The sequence below is a fragment of the Ambystoma mexicanum genome, chromosome 1q, assembly GCF_040938575.1.
Source record: "Ambystoma mexicanum isolate Mex_15411 chromosome 1q, UKY_AmexF1_1, whole genome shotgun sequence".
Taxonomy (NCBI): domain Eukaryota; kingdom Metazoa; phylum Chordata; class Amphibia; order Caudata; family Ambystomatidae; genus Ambystoma; species Ambystoma mexicanum.
The window spans coordinates 798,541,543-798,554,114 of NC_090922.1; the positions used below are offsets into that span (position 1 = coordinate 798,541,543).

At 42.7% G+C, this 12,572-nt stretch overlaps 1 protein-coding gene across 1 annotated transcript in view; it reads left to right on the plus strand.

The window, feature by feature from the left end:
* Nucleotides 1-9,314, plus strand: part of PLA2G4A (phospholipase A2 group IVA) — a 2,090,704-nt gene extending 2,081,390 nt beyond the window's left edge. The window contains exon 19 of the mRNA XM_069641387.1: nucleotides 5,987-9,314. Within this exon, the coding sequence (XP_069497488.1) occupies nucleotides 5,987-6,118 (132 nt within the window). The 3' untranslated portion in view covers nucleotides 6,119-9,314. The remainder of the gene's footprint in view (nucleotides 1-5,986) is intronic.
* Nucleotides 9,315-12,572: the final 3,258 nt, after the last annotated feature.

A 12,572-nucleotide genomic window follows, 5' to 3' on the forward strand; every position in this document is an offset into this window, starting at 1 on the left:
AGCTGTACACCCTTGTGGCACTTCTATGCATGTCAAGTTTGTTTAAAGGTGATTGGGCGAAGGAAAACACACGCCCACACACACACACACACACACACACACGCCCACACACACACAGAGGCATCAAATTATCATTTCTGGATCATGAAAATATCATACTGAATCCATCTAAATCATGATGGCGTCCCAAACCCTTTTAAGGCTCTCAAATCTGAACAAGACAAAAGGGGTCAAAATACCACAACTTTATTGGTATAGAAAGCCATAGAATAGTTGCCACAGTCAAAGATTTTTATTAAAAAAGTACAACCATTACTGCTAAACAACAGCACGTACGTACTGTCTGAAGCAATCAATATCCCACAGCACAATAGCCCAGGGCTTATGCAATCCTCCCCACTATCAACACTATTTTTGTTAATTGGGGTCAGGACAAAACCACTTGCAAATACCATTCTTTCTCAGTGCTGGCCCGATTCAGCCATACTCAGCACAAGGTGGATGCTTCTGCAGCCAATTGTCTTTCCAGATACTTTTTTCGTTACTCATGTTTTCACTGGGCATCTCCGTACATAATGTATCCATGATACCATTATCATACTGGCAGTTCCTCGATGCCCGTGCAGTGTACTGCACTTGATTTGGCATACAGACGACATAACAAATAACACTCCTCACACTGTATCTTAACATTTGACTACATAGATTGCAAGCCTAAAAGAGAAATACATCTCTAACTTGCATTTCGTGCTTTAATAAATACAAACGATGTATCTATTATGTCCCATTAGTCATTCTGAAACTAGACAGAGTAACCCCAAATTCTTAAATAACAAAATGAGTGTTCACCATACTTCAAAGCCACCAAGATGATGTGCGTTACATAGAGGCCAAATTCCTTATTTTAAAGATTTTGACTTGTATTCCATATCCTAGACATTGATCAAATCTCTCGAAATGAACATCTGTCCACCACTTTTTCAACAAAAGGTAACTGAACTCTGCTCTGTCATTTAGTCTGTTATTGTATCTGGAATCTGTATTCAATAGGTCTGCAGTCTCTTCGATCTGTTGATGTTATATTTTCATCTGTATACTGTTAGGGTGCAGAAGTAAGGCTCTGACACAAAGGTGACATAATTTTGGTATTAACATTTATTAACTAATAAAGGGTTGGAAAAAAACTACCTCTTTATCCCTAAAGCTAAAATGGGTTTTCCCTGCCTCAAAGGAATCTAATGTAAACATCAGGATGTCAAATAAATAGTTATTCACCGTCAAGTTCAAAAACCCTGCCTTTGACCCTAACACTAATAACTTCAACCTAATGTGCAAGGTAACTATATTCACAACTAAATTAATAATGACAGTTCTTGTCAACAGAAAGTTCCCAATGTCTTGGGTTGTCAAATAAACAAAGCATGTTTTCCTTTTACACAAAGTAGTAGTTGAATAACCAGGGATTAGCTCCTTTCCCCTGGATTTCTTCTTGATTCAGTTCACAAGTTAGGATCTTGTCGTCTCCTTATGTGGTTCTTTGCATGTGGAAAAATAAGTCCAAAAGTAAACAGTGTTCACGCATCCAGGGGACTTGTCTCCCTTCCCTGGGCTTGCCGAGCGTTCCCAAAGGTGTACAAAAGTTCTCTGCTTTTTTGTGCTTTCTACACTGAACTTCACTTTATCCTTCGGCTTTCAGATGGGTGTGGGTCCCAGACTCGCATTGAGCTATTATACCAGCTCGGTGTACTCTCCTGCCAAACATAGGTGTTTTCCTTGTCTGTCTGTTTCTCTCAGGGTCCCAGACCCTCTTGTTCTCTGGCTTTTGAATGGGTGCAGGTCTCAGACTCGCAATCTGGTTTCACAATAGCTTGCTTTACTCTCCTGCCAAGCATATGTTTCCCTCTGTAATGTCTGTTTCTCCCAGGGTCCCAGACCCTCTCTTATATGACCCTGGCTATTATATGGGTGCAGGTACCAGACTCGCAATAATGTCTCTTGCCTGCTTGGTTTACTCTCCTGCCAAACCTACACCTGTTTCTTTCTTTCTGTTATTCTCTGGGTCCCAGACCCTCTTATCTTATCTTGTGCTCTGTAGTTGATCTTGCCCGGACCTCAAGCACCCCTCGGTCTTCCTGTGTACCTGTTTGCGTGGTTTGTGTCTTCTGAGTAGTAGTGCTCCGCTGAGAGGCACCGGCAGCACTCTGGCCTTTTCGGGGACGGCGACGGTTCCGCTGCTAACTGCTTTCTTCTCGGATTGCAGGTTTGGCTTCCAGCAGCGTTCAGGTATCTCTCATAGCCAGCGGTTGCCTTGCTGGTCACTGCTTCCTTCTGGAGCTGCGGTTTTACTCTCTGGCAGCTCCCCGGACCTTGGAACGCCCAGAGAGTTACTTGGGCAGCATTCGGCATAGTCCCTTCATCCTGGACTACCTTTGTGCTCCCATTTGCCTCTGTGCATGGCGTCTTGCGTTTCGTCTCCCTGCTTGTCGGAATGGCTCCTGGGTTTCCTCAGCGGAGGATCGTACTCTCCATGTTGGTTTCCCTCTGCTATTTTGTATTGCCATTGACCAATCAAGTGCTGTGAGAGACTAGACCATTCACTCCAGTTCTCTGGAGTGATCTTCGTACTCCTGATCATCATCTTCACAGTACTTGCATTGGAAGTATATGAAAAGCAAATTGTGTTTTTAGTCGGGTCTAACATATTAGGTTGGCTGAGTTTATAACAAAAAATATTGCCACTGGACGGAATCCTGGGAGATGGTTTTAGCTTTGGCACAAAGGGAGGGTGTACGAAGCAGAGGTATACCGCTTTCTTAGGGGATGGTCGCCCCTAATCCCATAAGGGTATTCCCCTCTCATGCGATCCTATCGCGGTGCACCACCCCTAGGGGGATTATTGTACTGTGGACACACCGCCCTGGCCCCATGGGAAAGGTCTCCGGTAGGGGAGAAGGGACAACATCCTCCGATTCATCACAATGCATATATTTTCTGGATAACTGTCCATGAAAGACGTTTGCGCGTATGTTTATGATGCATGTGATGTAATGTTGCACCAATTTGTAGGAAGAAAGCTTGGCGAATTCTAGAGCAGTGCTCACATATCCAAACAATAGCTTACCTTGTTGTTTGTCCCACAGAATGTAGCCCAGGAGGGAACGTGATGCAATATATTTTTGACTAATCCGGAAAGGACACGGACATCCCCGAACCGAGAAGGTAGCTCCCACGGCACCTGGACAGGTGACACCGGATAGACTGGAAGACAGGTGGCAGGCACGAAGACTGAGCCAACTCCCCCAGACAATCCCACCAACACTTTCGCCCGTCCTTTAGTTACCGCCAGGTACCACAGTGGTGTGGAATTGTCGAGCTATTGGCAATCACCACTCTACCTGAGAGGTTGACATTGGCTGGTGCACTGGCCACAGGAGTATGAAGGGAGGATAAGGGGAGCTATGAGAGAGCATGTTAGAGGTGGGGGGCCAGAGGAGTAAGGAACCTTGTATGCCAGTCGGACCCAGATCAGGACAGAGCCGCACCAGGGGAGACTGCGCAAGCCGAGCGTCTGAATTCAGGATAGAGACGCAAACTAACCAACCCTACTAACAATTTCCCTTTCTGCATACACCTCTCAAACTCTAAACCAAACACAACCAAAATCTACAGCACAACAAACCGCACAAACTTCACTACATTTCAACAACAAAACAAAAACACACATGGTCTTGCACAACATTACACCACGACTACCGGCCGCAAACACCCCAGGCCCAGCCAACGGACCCACCGGGCTGAGGCCGCCAACAGCACATTACTGCTCTCTTGCACTTTTCCTGCCTCTTCCCACTAACTCAACCTCCCCTCCTCTTTCAGAGCCGCCAGGGGACCACTCCGGTGGTGATAGTGCGCGGTACAAATGTCCTTTAACATTAACATTCTTTGACAGTTTGAAAAGACAGCTTTTCCCATTGGCATGTTCATGCTGAAAATTTTTTGAATGTTCTGTAAATTCACAAGTTTGACACTAGGCACATTTGGAGTGTTCCCCACACAGGGAGAGCACCAAAAGGTTCTCTGATGGATCTTTCAACTGGCTTGTTAAATGCTCTTATATTGTGTTGTGTAATAAGTTGTCAATAACTCACATACCATAACAGTACATTGTTTATTTTTTAAAGATAAAATATACAAATGAAGGGAATTGGGGCTCTGAGTCCAAGGGTGGCCACTGTTTGTTTTCCTTCAATTTTGAAGGGGGCTCCTATTCCCTACTCTCTACTCCCAAAAAACTGAATGTAGTAGTGGTTCACAATAGACAGAGTTCCCCTACTGTCTAGGCTTGTCCGACTCTGTGGCCGCCTAAAGGCCACAGCTTTATCAATTTTTCTCCCCTGGGACTTTTAAAGTAACCTAAACCGGAATGTCTTGATAGTCTGCTAGTCTTCTTCTCGGTCGATGGCCTTTCAGTTTTTATTCTCCATCTTCCCTACACTCCTGCTCTCCACCCTGACTCTGGGTCTCAAGCCCCTCTCTCTTTCTTTCTACTCCCCCCCCCTCCTTATCTTGCTGCTCCTCTCAATCTTCCTGTTTGTTCCCCTCTACCTCCTGATCTTGCTCCCCCTCTCCTCCTGTCTCCACTTTCCCCCTCCCTCTTGTTCTTACTCCCCTCCTGACTCATCCTGCCCCTAACTTGTTCCTCCTGGTCCTTCTCCTCCTTGTAGTCTTTCTCACACTTTTTTAAACCCTTGTCCGAAGAAAGGGAGAACCATCTTAAAGAAGATCATATTGAGATGTATATTGTAGTTCATGTTCCTCAAGAACTAATATGAGTTTGTGAACAAAGGAGGTTCTAGAAGGAATCTTTGCACATTCTACCCATGGCCACATGGCCACTTTAGATTCACTACTTTTTTTCTGTCATGCTGCCACGTGGCCTTCAATACACACTTTTGCGCCACGTGGCCTTCAATACACACTTTTGTTTCACCAATATTACTGCCTATGCTACCCAAAAGGAGAGGTAGCATGTTTCAGTTAGGCAGTGCCACAGTTTTTAGTCTATCGTAACGGCTCCTTGTTCATTCTGATCCACACATAATCTGAATTTACTGTTTTGTGAGTCTTTCTAAATGCAATATCATAGAACAATCAGTATCTTACATCAATTAGAAGAACAAACGGGGAAATGTCTGCCTGATGAGTATACCTTTCCAACCCACCAGACCATGTTGGGTTTCGGACCTTTCTTCGCATGCTTCGGTAAATTTTGCAAATTCCCCTCTATAAACACCTTCACCACTACGGATCCCCAGGTTTGTTAGATTGCTACCACTGTAAAGTGCTATGCTATTATGGCCCGCAGGTACAGAGCATTATCTTCATAACCTTTTCCCCATTGCAAGCTCACTTATTATGGAACAATGTATACAGGTAGTATTGAAAGTTTTGCGTTTGTTGAATCTCTAACAAAACTATGCTTATGAGAGAATAGTACAAAATCGATGTGTGTTCATATTGAGGACTTTAATTTTAGCAAGTTATCTTCTATCACTGTGATAATGTTCTTTCCGAAGATATTTTCTATCAAAATGTCAAGTCATCCGATATTGAAATGCTGATTGAACTTGAATTTTCTTTTGAAATGCATTGAACCGGCTAAATCATTTGGAGGATCACAACAAGAACCGGTTTTTCACTAGACTCAAAAGTAAAGTACAATATGAAATAGCAAATGAGTATCGTTTTTTAGTGCTGTACAACGGGCATATGCAGCCTGACTTGCTTGAATGGCTCAGGCCAATGCATAGAAATGTGACTAATGATTAACACGAGGATTATGTGGATGCATACAATAAATGTCCATTTTCTATATTTTTCTTTCTACCTTATTCTGTAATATCCACCCCTCAAACTGATATCAAGTTGAATTAGGTCTGAAAAATATTGATCTCATTGTTTGCCTTTTCGTATTTCTTCCTACCAGATAATAAAGCAAGCCATAATTGAAAGCATACAGTACAGAAAATCCAACCCATCCCGATCTTCCGTCTTGCTGAATGACCTGGACAAGAGAAGATTCTACAATCGGGATATCCAGACGCCCAGACCAACTTAGAACAGCTCCTTAAAATGCCCCTGGTGCTGTACAATTTTGCAATTGTTGCAAAAGAGACAATTCCACAAATACCATTTTACAAGCATAGAGAAACAGAGGCCTTGGTCACGTGGTCTTGAGCATGAACTGTTATGAAAATCCTAGTTCACATTTTAGCAAATTCAAATAAGCATGTTGAAAGTTAAATGGACATCAAGCAATGTGTTCTGTAAAATAACGGGGCATACAGTAGCAAATATGTGTTTTGTGTGTGTGCAAGAAGCCCATGGGGACCAGGGTATAAGGGATTTGACTAAGAGCATATATTAAAGTTCCAAGGATGTCACTCAAAAGGTTCTTGAGTTCCACCAGGGTGTATAATCACCTTACAAGTAAGACTTGAAATGCCTGGTGCAATGGCTAAATGGTTCTCCCCAAGTGTTGCTCACGGAGAACGATACATTTTTATTTAAAAAGTGTAGGCCGTTAGAACTCAAGAGTCAGTGACTCACAGTTTTTACTTAACTTTCTTGTAGTTATTTTACTGTTTGGGTGTTTATAAATTGCCTGGGGTTATTTTAAAGTGCATGGAATTCCTTGCTCCCTCTTTCTACTGTCACACACCCGTTTGCTACTGTTAGGTGCTGTTTGACCCACCAGCGTTGAACACATTGCTTGGTGCTCATTTGGAGTGCATGACTTGCATTTAACTAAATATATTTTCGATTGTGGACATTAATGACTTGTTAAGGCTCCGATCATTTCAGATTCTCAGTGGTTTCCCCTTTCATCAGTGATGAGGACCATGGATAGTGTTTATTCAAAACATCTACATGGACAATATCGAATCTGTTTTTTCTTCATGGCTTGTCATGAGAGAGCCTGCAACCCCCAGATGTCAGTCGAGTATTTCAGCATCCAGCAATAACTCTCGGGGATGGCTTGTTATGGCAAACATTTCCCCCAAGCCAATGTCAGGGATTTCAGATCACAACCTATTTGAAAGGGCTGTCCAATGCCTATCTTGGTTTTTATACATTTAGGTTTGTCAGAATATGTCCTTTCGTCGTATACTCTTGAGACTGGACTGGCTTACTTCATTTAAAACATGCTTTCGTTTTTTCCACGTTTTAAAAAGTAAACATTTCAAACATTGTCTTTTTTTTTTTTACCAATCACCAGTGGTCTGAGATTACCAAACTAACATAATTTCACCCTAATGCCATAATGCAAAATGATGATCTATTTTTCCAACCATTACCAGTTTGCTGTTTTTCTGCTCAATATGTGGTTGCACGGATCTCAAAAACTGGGCACAAATCTGCCGTGATACCTCCAGTTGAAGTAAAGAATTACATTTTTAAAAATCCAAGCTGGCACAAAGAGACAATGCTTGGGAAAAAGGAAAGCACACTGCCATTTCACATCAATTTGAGAAAGAAAAAGTTCCTTCAATAATCGCTATAAAAAAAACACTAGTTTTACAGGGGTGACCTGTTCCCTACGCAGAAGTTAAATACTAAAAGATCGGTGGGACCTCTCCTGCACAGTCCAGAACATTCGAAACCTAAGCGGATTATCTGCACTGGTTTGGTGTTATGATATGTCATTTATAACGCGCCTGTACACAAGTGTTTCTAGGCGCGTGTTTTGTTACTTGCAGTCATTCCCCCTGATGAGAAGCCACCCATTTTAAATGTCTAGAAATAATGTAAGCACGGTTCTGTTAGCGCTCACGAAAATTATGGTGCCAGTTTACACAAAGAGAAGCAAATCGAAGAAACTCCACTATTAACTGGCACATGATGTCCAAGGAAAAGGCTTGCCCTGCACCCTGTCTCTGCCGTGTATGCTTGAGATTGATCTCCATCTGGTGCAACAGAGAAAATCCTTGCATAAAATCAGGTATATTCAAAGTTGTTCTCCTTGCCAGCTTCGTAGTTAATGGTCTTCCATGAAAACTGGATGCAAGATTTGTTTACAGCACAATTTCTTAACGAATTCCATATTTACTTAACAGAGAAAAGTGAAACATTTTAATGGATTTGTATTTTTTTTAGGAGGTTTTTCTATCTGATAACAATTTTATATCACGTTGAACATGTTTTGTCTTACGTAAGGTACCATGTATGGCTGGACATTCCATTCACTGCTTGGGGCACTTCCTGCTTCGTATGCACTCACACTTCCCAAGCATGTGTCCTTTCTCTAAACTATGAATAATGTTATGAGAATTGATAAATTGCCAAACATGCCACAGCAGGGCCTTATGATGCCAAGTTATGCCTGCTAAGTGGTTCACCAGCGATGAAAGCTACAACCTCCATTTGCTTGCAAGAAACTTGGAAGAGGAAGTTGTCCAAATAAAAAGGGCAACTGGTTGGGAGATTTATGAAACTTCTTTGAAGGAAATGGGGGCTCTTTCTTTTGGGTCTTGGCATGTAAACGTCTGCCAATCTCGGAATACTGTGTCAATGGTTAAAGTGATGAGATGGTAGGTGTGTGGTTGGCAGGATTAGGGCATGTGAAGCACCTGCCTACTGGACATATATCAGCACCCCATTTCCTGTCTACAGTTTGTAATTACTTTAACTTGTAACCAGTATTGTCGGGAGTAAGCATGGTGTCTTTAGTGCTTTGACACTCTGCTATACTGTGCTTTTGGCATCTCCTTTAGACCTTCTTTTTAAGCAATAATAACCGCCAAAGAAGAGCGGTACTTTTAAACAGTGTTGGTGGGGGCTGATGGAGGGTGTGAGGAGGGCAGCCATGGACCATGCCATGAAAGTTGGTTCATTTTTGCACTGGTTTATAATTGTGTAGCCTCTTCTATACAGGATATAAAAAGCCACTGGGCAATAACCTCCTGCATGTGTAAAAGGCATCTGCTCAGTGATGTTTGCCCATGACAACATAGACCTATTGTTTTTTATTATTGATTGCCTTTGGGAGATGAGATGTTTATCTGCATTGTTTTGACATGTATTACGTGTGCCTCAGCTGCATGAAGAAAATAGTACAGTGTATATAATACATAGAATCTTTATTAACTATATTATGCCCTCGCTAAATCTCCCATTAGTTTATATTTGTATTTTATTTGACAATTAAACATTTTAACAAAAACTAGACAGTTCTAAAACAACTTGGGCTTGTGCCAAATTTAAATTATTGTTTTTCTCCACAAATAAACATGTTTCACATTTGTTTACAAAAATGTGTTGTTTTTGTATGGTGGGAACACAGAAACATTCTTGACAACATTTCTTGAAATGAAACACTAACCGACATGATGTATTGTTGCAGGTTGTTTAAAAACATGAACACAGGATATTGCAGGGAAGATATTTAAAATAAATTCTATAGCGCCCACATGGCTAACGAGAGCATGAGAGCGCTTTACAATAAAGCCCTATGCAAAAGTTTACAATTCATGACATAAAACAAAAATCGAGTACATCAATATGTAACGTTTTTAGCTTTAAATTGTTTTGGCGAGTACCTGCTCTCTAAAACCAATGATAAAATATATAAATCAATGTGTAAAAATCTCTGGAATGGATCAACCCAATTTCTAAAAACGCACAGATAAATGTCTGATCCCAAAGCCAGATACCTTTATTACAATGAGTCCATATTTCTGTCTTCTATCTTTCAAGTCAGCATGGGTCTCTTCTTCAAGGCAGTAATAATTCAACTGGAAAATAACCTTCATTTATAGGGAAGAACAGTTTGAGTACATGGTAACACAAGAAAAAAAGAAAAGTAGTTAATCATGTTGTGAGAGAAAGCTGTAAGTTTAGTATTTAGTTACTTAAGGGTGTAACATGCAGCTGCCCTGCAGGCATAATTGCCTAGAAAAGAGTGCTAGTGATGTGTGAAAAATATACATAGGGAAGAGCAGCTTGATTTATTTATTGTGTGTTTGTGGCGCCCAAACCCGGGGGTATCACAGCACTAGTACCAAAAAAAGGGAGAAGGGAAATGGGTAACTACAGGGAGTGAAAAGTCGACTAAAATGCTAGTTTTCTTTAGTCATATTTTTTGGGCTGACTTGATGAAAGGCTTACATCCTCATCAGTCAGGACTGGATACCCAAGTAATCTCTCTAAAGGACTTCTCTGTCTTGTGATGTTCACCGCCATCTTAAACCAGATGAAAGTTGAGAATTAATTGATTAAAAATACTATGCAATAAACAGTTAAAGGATTAAGCTTGCATCTTTCAAAGGGATCTTGTGAGATATGGGCCACTTGACATAAAATGCTCTCTGTATGCTTTCTTTTTACATACATCCACACAAGGAGCAACGTAGTTGGCAAAATCTGTGTATTTGGAGACCTAGAAGGGTATCTTTCCAAAAGTACAATTTCAAATGTTCAACAAACATACGTCTGCGCGCGTGCATGCACACACATACAGGTACATCACTGACCTAATTTGTGAAAATGCCTCTGCCCGTGGTCCTTGCAGTGAAGGATACAAAGTCTATCCAACTCCTTCACCAGTTTAACCCTACCGTTTCTCAATCCTAAGGCAGGCCAACTGTCTCAACAAGGAAGCCAAAAAGAAATGTTCACTTATACAAAATCTACATCAGTCAAAGCAACGCAGATAGAGATGAAGGGAAGACCAAGGGTGTCTGGAATATTTACACAAATGTAAAGTGGGCGGTTAAAAGGAAGTCCTTGAAGAAACACTTCACTTGTCCACCCTACAAACCTCCAGACATGCACTCCTTCCACAGACAAGGCAAACAGGAATGGTATGGATGCAGAGTGCTAGAGCTGCAGTATTACCTTTGAAAAAGCCAATTGCTGCCCCACATGTGACGATTACGAGTGTGCACATGAAAGGAAGAAACTTTTCTGCCTTTTAGGGTATATAAAAAGGAAAGTTTGTGCATTAGAATTGTCCAGTTTGTGTGAGGAAGCAGTACGTTCGGTGAACAGTTTAACGGGGGAGGGGTGCAGGGAGGTGAAATTCTGTTGCCTTGCAGACCGGTTCTCTACAGCACAGTGCTAGTGAGGTGCTTTGTTAATTCCCTGTACGGGAGAAATGGTGTCTATGATCAATTTGAATAGCTGGAAAATTTATTGGGGCAGTCTGAATAACAAGTTATGTTGAGCAGTCCAAAGCCTTACAGCATCTTAAATCCAAATGTTCTCCTATCTGTGTTTTGGAGTTCCCTATAAGGATAGGCACATTGCTATACATCAGGGGTGCACAACTAATTTTGACAGAGGGCCTAAAGTACCTTACATGAGGGCTATAGTGGGCCGATAGTAAATGTGGCCGGGGCGGTAGGCGGGGCGTGGCAGGAGGCTTTTTTAACCTCCAATTTGTATTAAACACATGGAAAAAGAATGTTTTTGAGGGGTAACGATTTTTATTGCATTTCAAACTTACATTTTGTACTACACATTTTCCATTGTTATAATTTATTTCGATTTAGTTATTGTATATCGTCTGTTTAATTAAATTATATATATTTTATTGACTTATGATTGGACATTCCGTTATTCTGGACTGCTATAGTTTGCTGTTTCGGTTGCCCAAGAGGAGTATAGCCTTCGTTGAGTCAGGTATCCTCAAAAAAGCAAAGGATGTACATCTCCTAACTGTGCCTGTTTTAGCTTTATTATTGGGTTCACTCTTGCAGTGTAACACTATGCCCCATGGCCCCCTCACCCCCAACCAAACACTATGCCCCATGCCCATGTCCCTCACCCCCAACCAAACACTATGCCCCATGGCCCCCTCACCCCCAACCAAACACTATGCCCCATGCCCCCCTCACCCCCAACCAAACACTATGTCCCATGCCCGCTCACCCCCAACCAAACACTATGCCCCATGTCCCTCACCCCTAACCAAACACTATGCCCCATGGCCCCCTCACCCCCACCCAAACACTATGCCCCATGGCCCCTTCACCCCCAACCAAACACTATGCCCCATGTCCCCCACCCCCAACCAAACACTATGCCCCATGCCCATGTCCCCCACACCCAACCAAACACTATGCCCCATGCCCATGTCCCCCACCCCCAACCAAACACTATGCCCCATGGCCCCCTCAGCCCAACCAAACACTATGCCCCATGGCCCCCTCGCCCCAACCAAACACTATGGCCCATGTCCCCCATCCCCAACCAAACACTATGCCCCATGTACCCCATCCCCAACCAAACACTATGCCCCATGGCCCCCTCACCCCCAACCAAACACTATGCCCCATGGCCCCCTCACCCCCAACCAAACACTATGCCCCAAACACACACTCAAGCATGCACCAATAGAGACCCAAACCCCCCACCCCCCCAACGCAGCACACACTCTCAAGCATGCACCCATACAGACCCGAACCCCCCCACCCCCCAACTCAGCGCACACACTCTCAAGCATGCACCGATAGACCCGAACCCCCCACCCCCAACTCAGCACACACACTCTCAAGCATGCACCTATGCCG